Source organism: Salvia hispanica, chromosome 1 (genome assembly GCF_029641045.1).
Source record: "Salvia hispanica isolate PSC_SH4W2 chromosome 1, Shi_PSC_v1, whole genome shotgun sequence".
NCBI lineage: Eukaryota > Viridiplantae > Streptophyta > Magnoliopsida > Lamiales > Lamiaceae > Salvia > Salvia hispanica.
This window is the reverse complement of record NC_142692.1, coordinates 41279764-41299867: the sequence shown is the minus strand read 5'-3', so window position 1 is coordinate 41299867 and position 20104 is coordinate 41279764. Positions and strand designations below refer to the sequence as shown.

At 35.3% G+C, this 20104-nt stretch overlaps 3 protein-coding genes across 6 annotated transcripts; 1 reads left to right on the top strand and 2 right to left on the bottom strand.

Annotated features, from left to right (window-relative positions):
* Window positions 1-630: 630 nt before the first annotated feature.
* LOC125218582 (biotin synthase, mitochondrial-like) lies at window positions 631-3988 on the bottom strand. Its single transcript, XM_048120271.2, has 6 exons — window positions 3680-3988; window positions 3427-3606; window positions 2231-2337; window positions 1624-1829; window positions 1386-1525; window positions 631-1089 (listed from the first exon to the last, which is right to left on the bottom strand). The coding sequence occupies exons 1-6, from the start codon at window positions 3863-3865 to the stop codon at window positions 784-786; spliced, it is 1125 nt and encodes a 374-aa protein (XP_047976228.1). The 5' UTR covers window positions 3866-3988; the 3' UTR covers window positions 631-783.
* A 130-nt stretch (window positions 3989-4118) lies between these two features.
* On the bottom strand, window positions 4119-9631 carry LOC125218581 (protein THALLO). Its single transcript, XM_048120270.2, has 16 exons — window positions 9329-9631; window positions 9148-9239; window positions 8765-8831; window positions 8139-8278; window positions 7896-8042; window positions 7646-7785; window positions 7232-7319; window positions 6864-7043; window positions 6469-6636; window positions 6307-6369; window positions 6047-6189; window positions 5853-5946; window positions 5121-5374; window positions 4760-4826; window positions 4599-4667; window positions 4119-4501 (listed from the first exon to the last, which is right to left on the bottom strand). The coding sequence occupies exons 1-16, from the start codon at window positions 9441-9443 to the stop codon at window positions 4370-4372; spliced, it is 1959 nt and encodes a 652-aa protein (XP_047976227.1). The 5' UTR covers window positions 9444-9631; the 3' UTR covers window positions 4119-4369.
* A 3662-nt stretch (window positions 9632-13293) lies between these two features.
* On the top strand, window positions 13294-19781 carry LOC125222008 (5'-3' exonuclease family protein). Of its 4 annotated transcripts, none has more exons than XM_048124381.2 (16): window positions 13294-13420; window positions 13523-13746; window positions 13820-14039; window positions 14375-14454; window positions 14533-14571; window positions 14724-14742; window positions 15608-15661; window positions 17004-17131; window positions 17213-17281; window positions 17441-17526; window positions 18026-18135; window positions 18496-18546; window positions 18793-18851; window positions 19287-19331; window positions 19414-19488; window positions 19566-19781. In XM_048124381.2, exons 2-16 carry the CDS (start codon window positions 13615-13617, stop codon window positions 19692-19694), a joined length of 1296 nt encoding a protein of 431 aa, XP_047980338.1. In that variant the 5' UTR covers window positions 13294-13420; window positions 13523-13614; the 3' UTR covers window positions 19695-19781. The 4 variants fall into 4 exon arrangements, with proteins under 4 accessions (XP_047980338.1, XP_047980337.1, XP_047980340.1 ...); XM_048124380.2 differs by having other exon boundaries at window positions 17210-17281; XM_048124383.2 differs by lacking the exon at window positions 15608-15661.
* The last annotated feature ends 323 nt before the right edge of the window (window positions 19782-20104 follow it).

Genomic DNA, 20104 nt, shown 5'->3' with positions numbered 1-20104 from the left:
CGATATATACAACTATAAAATTTATACATTAATTAAGTTAATAGGAAGAGATATACCTATAAACCCATGAAAGAAATTGGAAATGTGCATGAATTATTACACATAATTGTCTCTTTCACTTCTTTTTGTGACAAGCCAAGTAGAAATATTATCAAAGCCACCTAATAATGTTGCGATATTTTTGTCCAATTTGTTTGGTGTCATTACATGCTTTCGGCTATTTTAATTTATTTGGACTTTGAAAGGAAGTTAAAACCAAACAAACTGTCTTGCAATTGCACCCTATTATAACTCATACCAAAAATTAAAATAAATCATGCATAATCTATGTAAAATTTCAAAAGTTTATGATATAGGATTATCAAAATTGTTTCTTAGTATACATATTGCTTGTAATATTTCTTTCATTGTATGTATATGAACTTTTTTTTTCTTTGATGATTTAACCAATTCGATGTTGCGATTACCTTACGTGTTTCTTTTAGCTTCGTTCACTGAAACCATGTTTTTGTTCATTTCAATTTTTTTATGGTTCCAAAAACATTTGTACTTGATGTGTTATTGTAACGTTTTTTTTTATATTCAGTGTGTTTAAAGATATTAATAATTAAACTTACATAAACCGAGCACTAATTTTGGTAACACAACAGATTGAAATAACATACTACCAAACAATATACTACAAGTGTGCAGAATTGGATGAAAGGCAGGACTATCTTCCTAGAGCTACACAAGTTCATAAAGTTTACAATATGAAAAGACAGGAAAAGAGAGATTGCAGATTCATCCAGAACTCGAAGCTGCCACCTCAACACGTTCGGTTTCAAAGATGGCCGACTTTTGTGAGAAATCAGGAGCTTTGGGAGTGAGCCCGAGCAGCTTAAACATGGTCTGGTCGGCATCATAGTCGTTGTTGGGAGTTGTCAAGAGCTTCTCTCCCGTGAAAATGGAATTTGCGCCAGCAAGAAAGCAAAGTGCCTGCTCGGGCATTGAGAAACGAACTCTCCCAGCTGAGAGCCTCACCATCGCCTTTGGCATCACAATGCGTGCTGTTGCAATCATCCTGATCATCTCCCATATTTCAACTGGCTGCATAATAATATCACCGATCAATCAGTTTGTCATACTAGTAACCGCAGACTCAAAAGCATTAGACTCTATTTTCACCTAACTTTATGTATACATAAGCTCTAATATACCTTGTGAAATTTTGTATGTATAAGAAACCACCTCCACTGCTCACAAAATTCATGTTTGATAGTAATACAGTTAATCCTTAGACCCTTTCTATAGTTTTATTCTTTCCAGAAATAAATTTCCTTAATCCCCTGAAAAAGTATTACTCCATAATTGTAGGATTGGCTAAAATCTAATCATAGGATTACCTTTTGATCTTCCAGGGGTGTGCCTTGTACAGCAATGAGCGCATTAATGGGAACACTCTCAGGGTGCGCCGGGAGAGTTGCCAATGTATGTAACAAGCCAACTCTATCCTCCTCGGCTTCACCAAGCCCTATTATTCCACCTGAAACAGAAAGTTGGAAGCAAAATTTGGCTATAATAAGCTAGGCAGTATTACACGACATAGTCAAGATTTATTTGCACGAAAAAGTAAGCAAATACCTGAACAGACGTTGATGCCCGCGTCACGGACATACTCAATGGTCTGGAGCCGTTCATCATAGCTTCTAGTGGTTATAATATTTGGGTAGTATTCTCTTGAGGTGTCGAGATTATGATTGTAAGCTGTAAGTCCTGCCTCCTTGAGTGCTAAAGCTTGCTGCTTCTCTATCATCCCCAGAGTGCAGCAAACCTCCAAACCCATACCCCTTATAAAGGAAAAACATTTCTGATAATTCAGACAATTAATGCAGATGGAGGATGAACAAGTTTGGCAATCAGCAAAATAGAAATAGGAAGAACCCAGAACGTGCTAGAGCAAACAGATGTAACATACGATACAAAAAGGACAACGTAACATTTTGCTGCAGTATAAGCATCCATGTAAGGAAAGAGGAAAGGTCCATTAACCATGCACATGAACGGGCTTATTTTTCCACAAGCATATATGCCATGTGTCTTGACTACACCAGTTAGATGGTTACACAATTAAACATATAAATAAGTCGATAAATATTAATAAAAAGGGCTTTATCATACCATATCAAGTTACTAGAGAATTTTTCAACAACACTTGTAACATGTATAACAGAGATTATTAGTCCATTACCTTATTTCTTTAACATACTCAAGGATTTGGTTGAAATTAGTTTTCCTTCCTATAGTGTCTCGCCATGCTGCACCCATACAAAACCGAGTGCTACCAGCCTCTTTTGCCTGTTTCATAACAAAACAACAAGATGCTTTAGAAGTTCGATGCACATGCATATGAAAGCAATTTGCTCAAGTAGGATAATCAAAGAGAAATCACGCAGCAAATCAATAGCACGCTCTACTATAGCTACTATGAGTTGTCTTTGACACCACCGATTGAGCTATAAATATAATTCTCACATGCATATGAAAGCAAGTTGCTCAAGCTAATAAAGCACACAAATTTCATGCACAACTTTCCAAATGCCGGTTTCCACAAGAATCTCGGGATTCAAGGGAATTGCCAATTTGCTATAGTTAGGGATGTCAATGTAGCCCGCAACCCGTGGGCCGGCCCGAATAGCCCGCCAAATTTACAGGGTTAGGGCTGAAAATTTCTAGCCCGATTAGCCCGCACCCGATTAACCTGCAACCCGTTAGGGCCAGACCCGAAAACCCGATAAAATTTCTATCGTTCTATTTTTTTTACTCTAATTCGACACTTCATTGGTTATTTTATAATATAGATTACTAAAAAAATAACTTTCAATTATATATATTAAATATATAAATTATATATAAAATTATTATTATTAAAATAATAGATCTATATATTAGAAACTTCAAATTCACTGAAAAATATATTTAAATTTCTAAAACATGCTTTAAAATTTCTTGATGTTTATGTTTTATTTTGCATAAATCTCAAAATATTAGTATTTGATCATATGTTTTGTGTTTAAGCATATATCTCAAATTTATCATAATTAAATATTTTACATTTCTAAATATAACTAATTTTCACCATTATTTATTGGATTGAAAAAGCGCGGTAGCAACCTGATTAGCCCGTTGGGCTAGCCCGAAACCTAAGCTTTTAGGGTTAGGGTTGAACTTTTATAACCCGAAAAAATCACAGCCCGATTAGCCCGCACCCGATTGACCCGCAACCCGAATAGGGTTGGCCCGAAACTCGGTGGGCTGGCCCGATTGACATTCCTAGCTATAGTCATCAACACATACCAATTCAACAGTCCCTAACTAAACCTCCATTGCTTCTCCATAAAATCTAAGTTCACATTATGAATTGAGTATAGAAAATATGAATTGAACCTTTTCAGCAGCCTCCAAGACTGCGTCTTTATTCATAAGCTTATGCGCTTTGACGCCGGTGCTGTATCTGGACGACTGCGGGCAATAGGAACAATCTTCGCTGCATCCACCGGTCTTAATTGATAGAAGCGTGCACTGCTGCACCTCTCTGAAATTGTGAGCATGTCTATGAACTTGAGCCTGAAAAAAGGCAATTCGAGAAGATAATTAAATTAACCTAACAGTGATTGCAGGAGAAATGCAGACGACGTACAGCGTGGAATAGCAGATCGAGAACAGGGGAATCGTAGATGGAGCTGATTTCTTCTCTCTTCCAGTCGTTCCTGGCCCCATCTCTTATGCACCTCTCCGCCTCCACCGCCGCCGCGGAGGATGAGAAATTCGCGGCGGTCTGAAATTGGGGCAGTGGGCGTCGAATTAATCTCGTTATCCACATCATTGAGCCACCGATGGAGAATTGGATGCAATTCTCCTTGATAATTCCGCTGCTTGAGATTGACGAGAGCTCTCACGCTTTCAGTGCCGCGAATTGGTTGGAGATTTGACTTTTTCAAATGAAAATAGTAAAAACTAAATTCTTACCATTTTAAGATACTTTAAAAACAATAAATAATCTTGGCCTAACGGTATAATTGTTGCATCTTTGGTAGCTGATTAGGCTCGGTGTTGTAATTAGCTGAATTTATAATTAATTAACTAATCAAGTTTTGTTTAGCATTCAAAGTTAAACATGAATTGTATCAACAATTCAACATCATTACATAAAAGGGCTGATACAACGAAAAACTATTGGGCCAAACTTGAACTGTTCAGAGCCCTACAAATGATTTCAAAGTAATTCAAAATTGCTAGCAATGCCTGTAAATTTTCCATCTTAATGTAGCTTAGCTATGAAGATGTGTTAAATAAAACATCTTTCCTAACTCCAATAAATACGACAGAATTAGTTCTTGAATCTGACACTGCGGCTGATCCCTGCGTTAATACCCGATGCTTCACCTCCATAGCTGCCGGTTGGCTTTCTGATTTCACGGACCTGCCCCTTTCTACGCACTTCTGCCTTTTTGTGCTTCAACTGTTGACACAAAAATACATGTTACCATTCAGAGTGTTTTTACTCTACGTATTTTTAACTATTCAATCTGCGAGAGGGAGCTATTTCGCTCAAATACCTTGTACTTCTTCCTAGGATTTTTAGTCAGTTTCTTCCGCGCGCGAGTTAAACCTCTATTCTTTTCAATCTGGAAGGATACAAATAAGACCTGAGTGAGTCGAGCAAAGAAAAAGTTCGATGTAAAGCAGAGGATATATATAAAGGGAAATATTTCAGTACTTGATTAGTGATATGGCGCTTTCCGTCTTCAGCAAGAATGTCTGGCAGCGATGGAACTTCTGGAACTCTGTTGGTTATTAAATTGGGTCAGTACTCAGTAGACGATAAATTCATCGTATGATCTAGGAAAACAGATTCTAGCTACACGGGTCAGCAGACGATAAATTCATCAAATAATCTGGGAAAACAGATTCTAGCATTATGACACGTGAAAAGTAAAATGATAGATGAGATATATATTGAGGGAGGTCAAAGGCATGCGCAATCGTGCATATGAAATACTTACTCCATATTTATTTTTCAAGCACATAGGATCATCGATATACAGAAGTTATGCAATAATCGGCAAGCAAAATGATACCTGGAGTACTTGGCAGATTTTTCAGCAAGCCTTGCAGCATGTTTGCTTTCCACTTGTTTGTAGAATTCTAAATCAGAATCAGCATCGCTTTCTCCATTCGCATCATCAGCTTCATCACTAGAGAGGCTACCAGTCTCATCTTCAACATCTTCACCGGATCTAATTCCAGCTCCTGCCAGAACTCTTAGCTCGTGCTTTCTTCGCCTTTCCCCAATATCATCTCGTTTTGGTATATCATCATCACCAGCAATAACCTTTCAAAGACACTGTTAGTTCCAAGGGAATTCTGAACAAGGAAATTCAAATGATCTCAGACTATGAATGGGGCACATATTAAGTATCTCATGTATATTACTTTGACTACTAATTGATCAGTGAATGTTATGTTATACTATTGACAATACAAACATTAATCGAAGTTCAAGGATCACCAGCCATTCTGCGTTCATTCTTTTTACAGTTATGATAAGTGGAAGTCTTTCAGCGTCATTTTACAACTGTAATTCCATCAAGTTCTTTCTGCCATCACCCGCTTTATCTGAATCATTAATCACCCCAGAGAATTACAGAGTTTACACACCATGCCTTTTGTTTTTTATTGCTACAAGAATTTTCGGCACCTTTGTTTACCCTTAGACAAATTTAAACTATTCATACTGAATAGAAATTCCATTGAATCGCAGCAAAAATGCTACCATAAAAGAAGAGATATTCCTTAAATGCCTTACACACCTTGCGTTTATTTGAGCGAAGAGCTGTTTTGTGATTTGACGCAGCATCTATTTCCATGGCCTCATCAACAAAATCATCAAATGTCTCAAGTTGCCTATGAAATATACAGAATGACATGCATTTCAATTAGCATAAGAGCATCGCATTAATCATTACATGGAAAACCATATACTCATTCACGGGAAAAGAGAGACCTGTTAACTGGTTGCTGACTTTTATTAGACTTAACAGCCTTTGGTGCCATGGAACTATAAACACCTTGTTGTTTCAGTTTCTCCTCAAGGGAAGCTCTTATTTTCAACATTTCCATGCTCTGCTGTCCAACTACTTGCTTATCCTGTGATAATTCAATAATATCAATGTCGTCAACCTAGGCCCACTACTCTCAAACACAAAACCTATAACTGGAAACCTCAGTTGGTACTGGTAAGAAAACAAAGCCATGGTAGCTTACTTGATGCTTGTTTTGTGATCCCTTCGCTTTTATTAAGGTATTCAAGCCAGTTTCTTTGTTGGGCTACAAGTTAAACATTTGAAAAGAACAAAGAGTGAGGCTACAGATTTCAGAAAACTCAGCATAGGGTCAGGCTAACAGACCAATCTAAAAGGATCCCACCTCTACTTTTGCTTGTTCTGCCGATGATACGATGGCACACATCTCGTTGTTAGAATTAGATTCCACTGGAACAGCTTTATCCATCAACTTAACAGCTGCAGCACTGTTCACTTCCTTCTTTAAAGTTTCTTCCATGTCGAAAGAAAGGTTATCGTCTATGTTTTTTATCTGCCAAAAGGTTAACAAATCAATAGTCAGTAACAAGAAAGGACATGTTAGCATCTTTCAGTCAAGACAAAGTGATCCCTACTGAGATTACAGATAAGATATTGAGGAACAATGAAAGCATATTTAAGTGCTTCATTATCTTATATTCTACATAGGCATACAAATTTGAATTATAAAAGTTTCCAAAAATAAAAAATTAAGTTCACCAGAAAATGATAAACACTAACCTTATCCAATAAACTCTTGATCTCTACAAGATGAGAAACAACTGGATGATCACGAACAGGCTGCCCCTCGGACTTGAGAAGAAGATAAAAGGTTATAGCCTGGCAATAGGATTGCAATAGAAGCTGCTTGACCTCAATATAGTGCATCGTTCCCTTCTTTCCACTCTCTTGTCCTTTAATCTTCATATGTAATGGAATAGTTAACAGAATGCATAATAAAACTCCAACTCATAAATTAATGAGCTTCTCCATAAAAAAAAACACTAGTGTAATAATATACATATTAACATATGGCACAAAGCATTAAGCGAAATAAAGTAGAGAAAATACAACTATCATAGTCATTAGTTATTAAAGAATGATCATACCTTTTCTGCAAGTGGGTTCACTTTGTTCTCAAGTTGGTCAAGGGAATCTTTCAGCTCTGATAAAAGGCCAATTAATTCTGGTGCAGAGCTGTAAAACCGGTCATAAGGTTAACCCGTGAGCATAAACAAATAGCAGTAGTCCCTTTTGCAACTGCACCATGACTTTTAACTATTACGCTTATAACACTAACTTTCATTTTATAAAATGTAAATCATTAAATAAAATTCAGGTAAAATGTGACAACATGCATCAACATAGTTTTAATTGATCAGAATACATCAGATATGGATCCACTTTATATAGACTTGGTTGATGTTCTAATTGTGAATAATTGTATGTCAGTGATGTACTCAGTCGAAGTTGAAAATTTTACAGGAACTAACTAATCTTTTAAAAACTAAAACTAAACTAACCTGTACACAACATCCATTTGCTCTTGCTTTGTCAATGCATTTAAATCTTTCTTTACTATTTCATATGACATTCCTTCTTCAACGTTGATTCCTTTGTCGACGGAAGGTTTTGATGGGGGTTTTCCATGGTCCAAGATTTCCTTATATGTGACAAAATGACCAGTAATCAACAAATCTCCTTTCAAACCCCAGATAATGACATTGAAGCATGAAAATTTGTTTGGCATAATTGTTATGCATATATTCTCACCTGAAATGTGGGCTCCCTATCAGTCTCGTCTGCACTAGTATCTTCAACACCATAATCCTCCATTGATAGATTATTTGCTATGGTCATTTGCCGTTTCAAAACTGCATCCTCCTCTTCAGCTGCATCTTCATTGTCACTTGATTGTGGCTTAAGATAAGGACAAAATGTTAAAAAAGTCACGACACTCAGATAAGTAGCAAATATGTCAAGCGTTAAGCACGAAGGATTGGTGGGTAAACAAACCTCATTGCCAACATCAGCGCCGTACAGGTCACTTTTTTTACCCCAAAAATCCTTCCCCTCTTCTTCTTCATCAGCATCATCAAGAGTTTCATCCTCAACATCACCAAATTTAGCCCGCAAGTACTTTTGTGTTCTTGCGACTACAGAAACCCCATAATCAACTTAGATTACAACACATTTAACATAAAAAGTATTTCGCAAAATAATTGAGCCACAAAATGGAAAGAGGTGACCAACTACAAGTCAAATCAACTAAAACTACCAGGAAATTCTACTCCTTTAAATTAAAATGACACTCTTGTAAGTTGCAGGCATATATACAAGTTACAACAGTCATGTTATATCACAATAATGGAGTTTGCAATTGCAATCAGTCTAATAACTACAGCGATTAATCGTGTGATATTGCTCTATACCCATTACATATATTACTATCAACACTTAGTTAGCAGGATTCATCACAAGCTTTCCCTGACATAGATCCAAACTGTTGAACTATTCATGTGAAAACTAAACAAGCCTTATCATCCATAGAGATATATCCATGACATACTCATACTGGGCAAACAACAACAAAAGGCTATATGCATAAAACAGTATTTAACCAAACAGAGAGGCTCTCTTACTTTTTGCAGCCAGACCCTTTGGTGGCTTATCATCATCATCGTCTTCATCTTCCTCATCCTCCTCCTCCTAATAAAAAACCAAACTTTATTAAAAGACTAGTTACAAGAGTAATATAGGTAACAACCCAATGATCTCTAGTCCCCGGCATCACAAGCAAATACTATATAAAATGTCCTTCAATCTTCATCATAACCACGCAACATCCAGATAAAAATATATATGTATCAACATGATAATGATACTAAATCATTAAATACAAGCTGGAAGCATAATACATAGCCAAATTCCATTGTTTCTATGACAAGATGCTGTAATTGTATTACTAGTCCTGGAAGAAAATGTGAGTTACTCGAGAGCCAAAAAAGGACACAAGGGGCTCAACCTCAAAATCAAGCACAGGCTGCTCGGCATCCTCGTCGGATTCTTCCGCATCCTCGTTTATGTTCAGTGGTACAACATCCCTTTTCTTGTGAACTGAAATAACAATAAGTGAACCAAAAAGGGCATAATTAAAAACCATAGCTTGAAATGAAGCATCGTGTATTGAGCAAAAAATCACATACAAACATCAATTTCGTCGTCCATCATGTCTTCGTTATCAGAATCAAATCTAATTGATTTCTTCTTCGGGCGGCCATCATCTTCCTTCTTCTTGAACTTCCCTGATTTTCTCCCCATGATTATTCCTCTCAGCAACTACGAAAACCTAATTAATCCTGCTCGGCAGATGGTCAGGGAAAAAGGGGAAAGAATCGCAACAATTTGAACGGTGGCGATGCGTTGATAGAGAGGTGGCGGGAAAATGCCGGCGGTGGAGTAGAGAGAGAAACCCTTGCAGGGTTTTGCTTTTCGGTTTAGTAATGATAAAAAGCTTTCACCTTTTAAAAATATTGTTTAAACAAAATTAAAAAAAGTAATAAGGGCTATATCGGAAACGACAGCGTTTCGGCGTGCTAATCCACATCTACAATCCAATTTTAAGGGAAAAAATGCGATGGAGCATCTGCAATCTGGTGTTAATTATCCCTGATTATTTATTTATCTGAGTGATCAGGTCTATCAAACGGGACCTTAACTTGCCGTGCTATTTGATTTCTCTACCGATTTTGCCGACTTGCCGTGATAACGCTATTGATTATTTAGCTATTGATGTAAGTTATTACTCTGATAGTTGAGATATGATAGTTGAGGCCGGATTTATTTTATTTTATTTGTTGTGGCTGGATTGAGCTATTTGTTTAGACTTTAGATTCTCCGTACCATTAAAAATGCAATGTTTACTTTTGCGCACTTATTTTAAAAAAATTGTAATAAATAACTAAAGTGGTGAAAAAATAAAGTATGAGAGAGAATAATGTAGATGAGAGTCCCCTTTATATTATTCTCTTTTTTACTTAATTTTTTCTCTACTTTAACTATTTATTATTATTTTTTCAAAATATGTGTGAAAAAGCAAACGTTTCATTTCTAATGGGACAGAGGGAGTATTTGATTTCTTTGCAGCAATTAGATTGGGTTTAGTTTTTTGGATTTACTGTGCTTGCTTGTAATTTGCCAAAATTTAAGACATAAAAGAAATACATCTGGATTAGCTTTGAAGTAGTGTGGTGTGTTTTTAATTGACTCAAATAAGATTTTGTCGCCTTTTATTTCAGCATGTCAAGTGATATCACAGTAGGCTCCACCATAGCTGCAATCAAGTATCCAAAGAGTATATTGAACTTTCTACGATCATGTCTGGTTGGTAGCTAATGTGACCTTAATTGTATTGCTGCAAACAATGCTAGAACTTGTAAATACACTTCATAACTTATTAGAATAGTGTTAGTATTATATTTCTAATTAGTTTTCTCTTTTAGATGGTGATAATGGCTGACTGTGCCACTTTTCATGGTGTACTAGCTAGAGTAAAACTATCAATATTATATTGTTAAAAATATACTAGAACCCTCTAGCATTGCAATGTTGGTCATTAACAACTTATAGATTTCTTATAAACAAGGCACTAGATCTTTATGGCTAAATACACAAGTAGAAAGTGTGCGTGCAGTATTAAGAAGTGTGAGAAACATTGAAAGGGTAGGGGTAAGAGATACAAAGAGAAAGGCAGGGTGAGAGAAATATCTTAGAGAGGATGAGAAAAAGTGAATGATGAGTTCGAGAGAGATACCGAAGGAGAAGATTGCCTTAAATTATTATACTATAACATCTCACATTGTGAGTTTATGTGTAGTTTATAAATAAAGAAAACAACTAGAGACTTTTACTAAAAGATTTTTGTAGAAATTTCAGTAAAGTTATCACATTTTTCTAATTCATATACATTTGAATTGAGTTTTTGTGCAATTTGTAATTAAAGAAAACATACATATTACAAATCTCTAGATATATTTACAATTTAGGAATTGATCATTTTTTGGAGATTTTCCGAACCACTCTCTAGCTGAAAACTATTACGAAGACACTGCAACAAAACAACCGAAAACAAAATAGTATAATATATATTTTGAGTAGTATACTCATCTTGGTAAAACGAAATCTTTTGTACGCATTAGAATTCTTCAAACGAATTCACAGTCAAATACATAAAAAAAATCCTGATAGTATATTTTGATAGAATTGCAGATCATGAACGAATACCTTTAAATCCAGTGGTGAAGCCAAGTTAGGGCCATTGGAACCCAAGGTCCCCAGCATTTTGAGTCATTAGTATTAAGGATATGTATCTATAACTAACCAACTAGTGCTCTAGCTCAATTGGTAATCACATAAATTTTAACTTTAAAAGTAGAAAATTACGTATTCTATTCTCTCTTTTTTTCCCCCTTGTTATTTCTCTTATGAAGAAGTTAATTTTTCTTTTTTATTGTTTACATAAAATTATATAAGAAATTAACACATTAAAATAATGATATCTGCAATCTTTTCTAGAGTTCTAGTGTTCCAGTGCATATTAAGAATAACCCATCATTATTATCTCTTTGTGACCGTCCTACCATTTATAATGCAGTTGTTTATAATGACTATAACCTAGAAAATTTTCATAAAAGTTCATATAATTTGGGCCTCAAATATACAAGTTCTGGTTTCGCCTCTGTTTAAATCCTCCGGCAGCTTACTTAGCATTGAATTTCTGAATTCTGACTCATCATATGCCAAAACTAAATGAACACACATTATTGAAAAGATAGGAAAAGAAGCACAAATGAAAATATATTACTACCAAAAGAATGAAAAAACCATCCGATAAATATGTTAACGTAGTACTTTCCCCATCCCTTGTTAATTGAGGCGTTATCTTTTGATATGGTGTTTAAAAATAATTTATTAAGTGGATAACGAATAAAGTAAGAGATTAAGAAAGAATACAATGGAAAATTTTTAATTTCTTGAAAACGCAAACTGGTGTTTTTCTTGAGCAAATGATCTTAAAAAATAATTGAATTTATAAACAGTAAAATATGGAACTTGATCCTATCTTCTGATCTTCATTTCGTGCCAAATTTAACCAAAAATTTGGTTTTGTGGGCATTATATTGGTACAAAGCTCCAGAATTTAATTGATACTTCGTAAATCTATGTTTCTTTAGCATTACGCTAAATACACAATAAATTGAATGAATATTTCTATTTTCAAGATTGAAATATTTCAAAATTAGAGCATCCGCAGCGGTTGGAGGAATTGCGTCCGTTCGTCCGTGCAGCTGAGCAGGCGGCGTCGGTCCACCGTTGCAGCGTCTGATTGGCCAACGGCATAGCCGTTGGTAAATTCGATTTTTTATTATTATTTTTTTAAATTAGAAATTTATTCAAAAAATTGTTTTTAAATAAAAAAAAATATTTTCCCACTTCCCAAAAAATTATATCCGTTTTCTACCCACTTTTAAATTATTTTTCAATTTTTTTCCCGAAATTCACATTTTCATCTATAAATATCCCCACTTCAACAAAAAAAATTCCCATAACACTTTAATTATGTGAATTTTTAATTTGTAGGATTTTAATTATGTATTTTTTTTTATTTTTTAGGATTTTAATTATGTTTTTTTATTTTTTAGGATTTTAATTATGTAATTTTTATTTTTAGGATTTTAATTATGTAATTTTTATTTTTTAATGTATTTTTTATAATTTATAAATATTTTTAGTAATTGAAGTATTTAAATTGAATAATAGAATGACGGGAACTTGTTCTTAGCTAAGAGCACGGATGTGAGTGTTATACTCTTAGCTAAGGATAAGGAGTAAAAGTGGGCGAGCCCACCTCCATACTCTTAGCTAAGAGCACATACGAGGATGCTCTTGAATCATACCATTGCTAACCAATTGATTGAAATGAAAATAACCATTTCAAAATTATATCATACATTTCCTTTCAGCTACCTGTGTAATAAAATGGGAATAAGCTTCTCCTTTAAACATTTTCTTCAACTATACATATTAAAGATCAAAATTAAAATAATAAAATGGACTATTCAAAAATATCAGTAAAATAATAATAATAATAATAATAATAGTAATAAATGTGTGTGACTCCATCATTCTTCAGAGTTCAGACTCATCCAATCTCCCCGCCGATAACCACCCGCCACCACTGCGCCGCTCCTCCACCCTCTCTCACTACTCAAGTCGACGAGAACGCAGCTGAAGCCACGGTAATTTTTGTAGTGTGTTGTTCTATTTATTGTATTCTTATCCGTATTCCTTCTTCATTTTACTGTAATTGATTGAGCGTTTTTTCTTCTTCTGAAAATCAGCTAATTCCGATTGAAGTATGATATGCAAATGTTTGCTACTCTCTGTTGCAAAACCGTTCACCGAAATGCTTAGATAAATAGGCAAATTTTTCATGGCTTGCTTTCAAATTCCGCACCAGCAGCTTCATGTTTTCTGGAGGAGTCTTTCGGTGAATCAGAAGTTAGGCCACAAATTGACGTCAATTGTAGATTCGAGAAGGTCTTATTCACTCCTTTTTAGAAAGGTAGATGTTTCATCACTTTTGACTACTTAGCATTTCATGATTTCTGTTATTTTAGCTCTCTGATTGTGTGTAGGACTCGTGCAAAGCGCGACCTAGTTCGAGTTCTGGATTTTGTAAACTTCTCCATTTGAGAGGTGTCAGTTCAGCTGCTCAAAGCGCAGCGCTTGGACAGAGTACACTCGTTGATACCGCTCTACGTGAAGATGGTTCCACCGCGATAAATCCATCGAATGGAAGAGTAATGCTCATTGATGGCACTTCAATAATATACAGAGCCTATTACAAGCTTATTGGTATGTAAAATGATGATGCAGATGTATTTGCTAATTTCCTTGATAGTTCATTTTCTACAATCTACTCTTATTGGTAAAACAATAACATAATTTACCCATTGAACAAACTACTAAAGACAAAACTATAATAATGTATTCTACCAATCGACTTGATATCCAAAAGGAACCCAAAAGGAATTCTGTTTCGATTTGAAACTTTGATCAGCTTCACTGCCTATACATATGCTAGCTCATCTGGGGTTATTGGTAGCTGGCTTTCTTCTCCCCGTCTCTATCATCTACCACTAGTTTGGGCACTCATCATTTCCGGTGTTTCATTGTGTTTCTTCTTATAGCAAAACTGCACCATGGTCATCTATCTCATGCCGATGGCAACGGAGATTGGGTCCTAACAATTTTCAGTGCATTGTCCCTGGTAAGATTTCCTGAACGGTATATATGTCTAACTCGTGTTAGTTTTGTATATTGCTCACTGATCTTCGACTTCTTGCAGATAATTGATGTATTGGAATATATTCCTACACATGTAGTGGTATGCCCTCGTTCTCCCTATGTAATTTGATTTCTTTAATGCCCCATGTCAGTTTTGTGCCTTTTGTGCACTGACATATAGCTGCTGATGTGTCTGCTCTAACACGAGCTTTTTTCCCTTATGTTTTTGCTTTTATTCTGAACGACGTCCAGGTGGTTTTTGACTATGATGGTAAGCTTGCTTTCTAACTATATTACATTCTATTTATTCCATTTGTTTATATAGCTCCTAATTTCACTGTTTGTATCTTCTTTATTTGTAAATACTCATCGAGTTTCTATGATTATGTCCTGGTACTTAAGGGGCTGTGTGCTTGTTTGTTTTTGTCATTTATCAGGAATGGTCCAAGTTTGCTTGCATCTTTATTTATGTTGTCTGCCTCTAGGTTACTTTATGCTTGTACTCTGACTTAATAAAGGTGTATTTAACTTCTGCTGCTTGTCGGAGCCCATTTTGACTGGAGCTGGGTGTCATATTGCCTGGTCATTGTGCATGCATCTTTTTCCTTTCTAATTGATCTGTTTCAAATTTAAGCCTTGAACTAATCTATCTCATCAAATTATTTAATCTGCCGGATAGTACTGAATTTTGTTAAGACGTGAGCGGAAAGAATAGACGGTTTGTGTTTGATAGGAAAGTTCTAAATGGGTGGAATTCTTCTATTTTCATTAAGTTGTTGCTTCGCAGCTAATGGAGAATATTCATCAAATTAACCATTACTGTTCTCATCTTTTTTCGGTCTGACTGTTTATTTTCATGTCCACTCAACATGGGTGCAAATAGTCATTTTATGTTTGGTGGCTCTTGATAAAATGAAGGAAAACACACGGTTGGATATGCTTCTTATTCTTAGGTGGGGGTGGGGAATAGGGGTTCAGAATGGGCCTAAAATGATGTCTTTCAGATGTAATTTCTGTATAAAATGTTAATATATGTTTACTTATATTGACTATAGCCCTATAATGATTAATAACAAAAGAAAGATGGGTGTGGCTTTGAGTGAATTATTTTGATAAAACAAAGTTTTTCTTTACAGGGGGTCCTTATGGTCATGCGTCTCTTTCGTCCAAACAAAGTTTTGTTGGAAAAGGTATGCTATTTGATTTTTTATTTTTTTCTTCATTTATGACTAGCTAACAAGGGACGGCTTTTACCCAGTAGTCCATATGCGTAAGCAGTTACCTGGATCCCTTCATATTTTATTTGCTATTACTATAGTACTTGAAACTATATCTAAGTTTGAATCTTGAGCTTTGAGTATAGTTCTGTCGAGCTAGGCGTCTGAAGTTTTACTTGCCCAAAGATATTAATTACTATGATAGAGAAAAACCTTCATCGTGCATACAAATATCTTGATGTCAAAATTTGCACTCTTGAAGAGATCTTGTGTTGGAGACGAGATTTACAAGGGCTATTTTATTTGTTTTCTTGCTTGGTTTACTTATTTCAGTTAGTTAATTATCAGTTTGTGCTATGAGCTCCTTAGCAGGCTGGAAACTTTAGGTTGGATAAAAGTAATCGCCTGATCTACATGTTAGTTACCTTATAAGACCATTTAGAGGCTACATCTGTGGTAGGAGAATTTTCTTGAGTTCTTGCTTTGTTCTTCTTTCAGTTTAACCCCTGCAGTAATGTATCAATTTCCTTTGTTTTGAGATTGCTTTTCTTCTCTTTTACTCTTCTACCCATCCTTTGCTTAGTTTGGTATGTTGAACTCTGTTTAAACTGAACCTGGAATTTAAAACAAGTTACTCAGAAGCTTTCGTTATACTGAAATCTTTATGACAGCAGTTCTGAAGCTTCCATCATGTGATGTGATGTTGGTTTTTTAATCAGGTGAAAGCTTCTTTGTCAGTGATATATAATGGATATGTCCAACCATACTAACTTTATTCGGTCAATCCCCAACCCCGCGCACACACAAGAAAAAAATGTGCACCCTGAACTGATAACCTGGATTGCTTGGTAAACGATCTGGATCGTTTATGATACTTCTTTTCCCTTACGATGTTCTTAGCATTAATTTACCATAAAAGGCATTTCAATAGAAAGAGAGGGGTAAAAGAGGCGGATCTGTAGATGAAAGTGGTTACATTATAAAAGTTGCAATGAAAGTGGTGATAGTAAAAAAAGCAATACGAAGGTGGGTGGCTAAGGACAGTATCACGTATTTGAAACATATACGATAATCGAGTAAATTTTAGAAACCCTTAAACTTGTCACATGTAGTTGGCTATGTCGTGTGGAATGCTGTATGTTTTGATGTGAAATGGTATGAACTTGTTTTAAAAAAACGTGCACTGAGAACTTATCTGCTCCCCCCCCCACCAACACACTCACACACACAAAAGGAAGGTTTGCCGGTGTGTAAATTCCTCTCCTATATAATCAATATACTGGGAAAATAGAATTGATTGGTGAATTTCTTGTAGGCATGAATTTTCGTCACACCCTATACCCTTCTTACAAGAGCAATCGGCCTCCAACCCCTGATACTGTAGTCCAGGGGCTTCAGTACTTGAAAGCTTCCATCAAGGCTATGTCTATCAAAGTGATTGAGGTATACACTCTTGCATATCATTTCTTTGTTGATTACAAAGGTAGCAGAAGCATGTGATATAATCTTTCATTTCTTAAGCAGGTTCCAGGTGTTGAAGCTGATGATGTAATTGGGACACTGGCCGTTAAAAGCGTAAATGATGGGTTCAAGGTATTCTTACTGCCTATTCCATTATCAGAGAGTCTTTTCCCAAACAATTTTCACATCGTAATTATCCTACAACGTTGAATATCTAGTAGATTTTTTTTTCTTTCACTTTTGTTCCATTCTTCATTGGCACATGACTCTTTTTTAAGATAATCGGTACAGGTGCGAGTTGTCTCCCCAGACAAAGATTTTTTCCAGATTCTATCTCCTTCATTGCGCCTGTTGCGAATCGCTCCCCGTGGCTTTGAGTTAGTATCCTCTTAGCCATTTGCCTTTGATTTGCTATTCATGTGTTCAAAATGTCTGTCACTTTCAGCTGTAAAGCTATGACCAACTGCAACCACTAAAAGTTCCATTTCCTACACTAAAACTTCTTATTTTATTACTTCTTGCCTTAAAAATATAATTTCATGATAATTTTCTCAAAATTGAAACTTGCAATTGAGTTTCCCCTGCAGTCATTTTATAGGAATAATTTGATAATTTGATATCCTTGTTTCGATTCACACGTGAACTCCCTGATTGATTTAGTAGTTTGTCGAAAATTTTGTTTAACATGAACAAAGAACGAAGGATAATTAATTTGATTATTTTGTTTAATATTGTTAGTCCTATTTATGTTTATTTACTTTGTTTTATGTTTATAGTACTCCCCTTTTTTCCACTCATGTTATATGCTTCTGTTTACTTATGCAACTTTTTAGCTACTATCTTTCTTGTTCTTACCACACTTCTGACTCGTTTTAGGATGTCCTCTTTTGGGATGGAAGACTTTGCTAAGAAATATGGGACACTGGATCCATCACAGTTTGTCGATGTAGTTTCACTTGTGGGAGACAAATCTGATAACATTCCAGGTTCTTTTATGTTTCAAAGACTGCATTCACCTGAAGCATTATTCTTGTGTGAATTCATCTGCATTACGAAACAGTTGTATAACGATGATTGTACATCAAACATCAGTTAACGACTAATGTCACAACTGCTAAACGAAAATTGTAAGATTTGTAGACTTCAAAAAAATTGGTACTACAATAAACAACTTGATAGATAGATTGACTAAGGTATAAATTGAGTTTGATGAAGCTAGTTGTTTTTCCTTCCATCCACATATTGGTTACCCAGTCCCAGTTGATGTGTTACCTTTTAAAGCTAAATTTAATAAAATTGCAACTGCACTCTGCAGAAAATTTATTCATCTCTGATCTGTAATGCAGGAGTTGATGGTATTGGAGATGTTCACGCTATTCGACTTATTACCAAGTTTGGTACGTTTATATGAAACCTGTAACTATTTCTCAAACAATAGCATGTTAAGAGCCTTAGTATATGCTTACGAAGGCTATTTGGTCATCCTAAAAAGTAGTGTTGTCAATGTCAATCAGAATTGAACTACTGACGTATGATGAACTATCATAAACGAAATTTTATTTTCTGAAGTTCGTATGATATTTTTTTCACATGGCATGATTATGTAGTTCCTAAGTTGACTTGATCCTATTATATTTTGTTAGGTTCATTGGAGAACTTATTGCATCATGTCGACGAAGTTGAGGAGGAGCGAATCAAAAAGGTTGGTTGACTATACCGTTGATTCCTTAAACCTTTTCTTTTTATATCTGTTTGGCTTGAACTTTACATATAAATTTACCGAATCTGCTGTGAAATTTACTGCCCTAAAAAATGAAATTTTCTCCCCCTCCGGGATTCTAACACAGATAAATTTCATTTCTAGTGCAGTATGATAAACGGATTCACTAATTTTATACGTTCGAATATCCAATTAGATATATAGTGCTGCCGATGATCTTGGTCACTTATCCTTGGCGTATTTTCATAGTACTGTCGATGTTTACGACTATTCTGAAACTTGATTGCTAATTTCAAACAAAGGCAAAACTGTGATGCAAATGGAGTATATATTATGAGCTTTAATTATGAATTATGATCTCTGTCCTATCTGCTGTCTCTGTTGAAAATTTCTTGAAATTAAACACTGTTTCTCCAGGCACTGATTGCGAATGCCGAGCAGGCTATTCTAAGCAAGAATCTTGTAAGTTTTTTTGTGCGTTAGCCGATTACTTTCAGTTTACTGATACTCAAAAGCTCTAAGCTCATTGCTTCATGTAATGTAGGCTATGCTACGTTCCGACCTCCCATCCTACATGGTCCCGTATACCACCAAAGATCTGCCTTTTATCAAACCAGATGTCAGTTGATTATGCTGTGTTCTGCTCATTTGATGAAACATTTAAAGTTCTAACATGCTTGTTGGCATTCAATACAGGATGATGGGCAGAAATTCACAAGCCTACTGACAGCCATTAGTGCTTATGCAGAAGGATTTTCTGCAGATACTATTATTAGAAGGGCTTCTAATTTGTGGAAGAAGCTTGAAACTCAAGGAATCCACTAACTCATTCATTCTTGTTTTTTTCTTCCCTACTTTTGGGTCATTCTATATTGAAGGTTTCCGAAATAGGAATTTTTTTTTTAAATTTCATTAACTTGTTTAAATTAGAGTTATTCAATGTTAACATAACTCGGAATTAAAAAGAAAACTAAAATTGACATAGGTTTGAAATAGAATTGCATTTGAACCTAGTCCACGCAATGCACGTGAGTTAAGGCTATCCCTTTTAAGTACGAAACATTGATAATGAAGGCATCCCTTTTAAGTACGAAACATTGATAATGAAGTGAACGCAGTTTAGTTGATAAAATGTCTTTTCTCTATGTTATTTCGAGGTGAATAAGTAATTATTGTTGATCATCTTTTGGAAAAGTACATTAAACATATAAGATGTGGGAATTATTTGGAAAAAA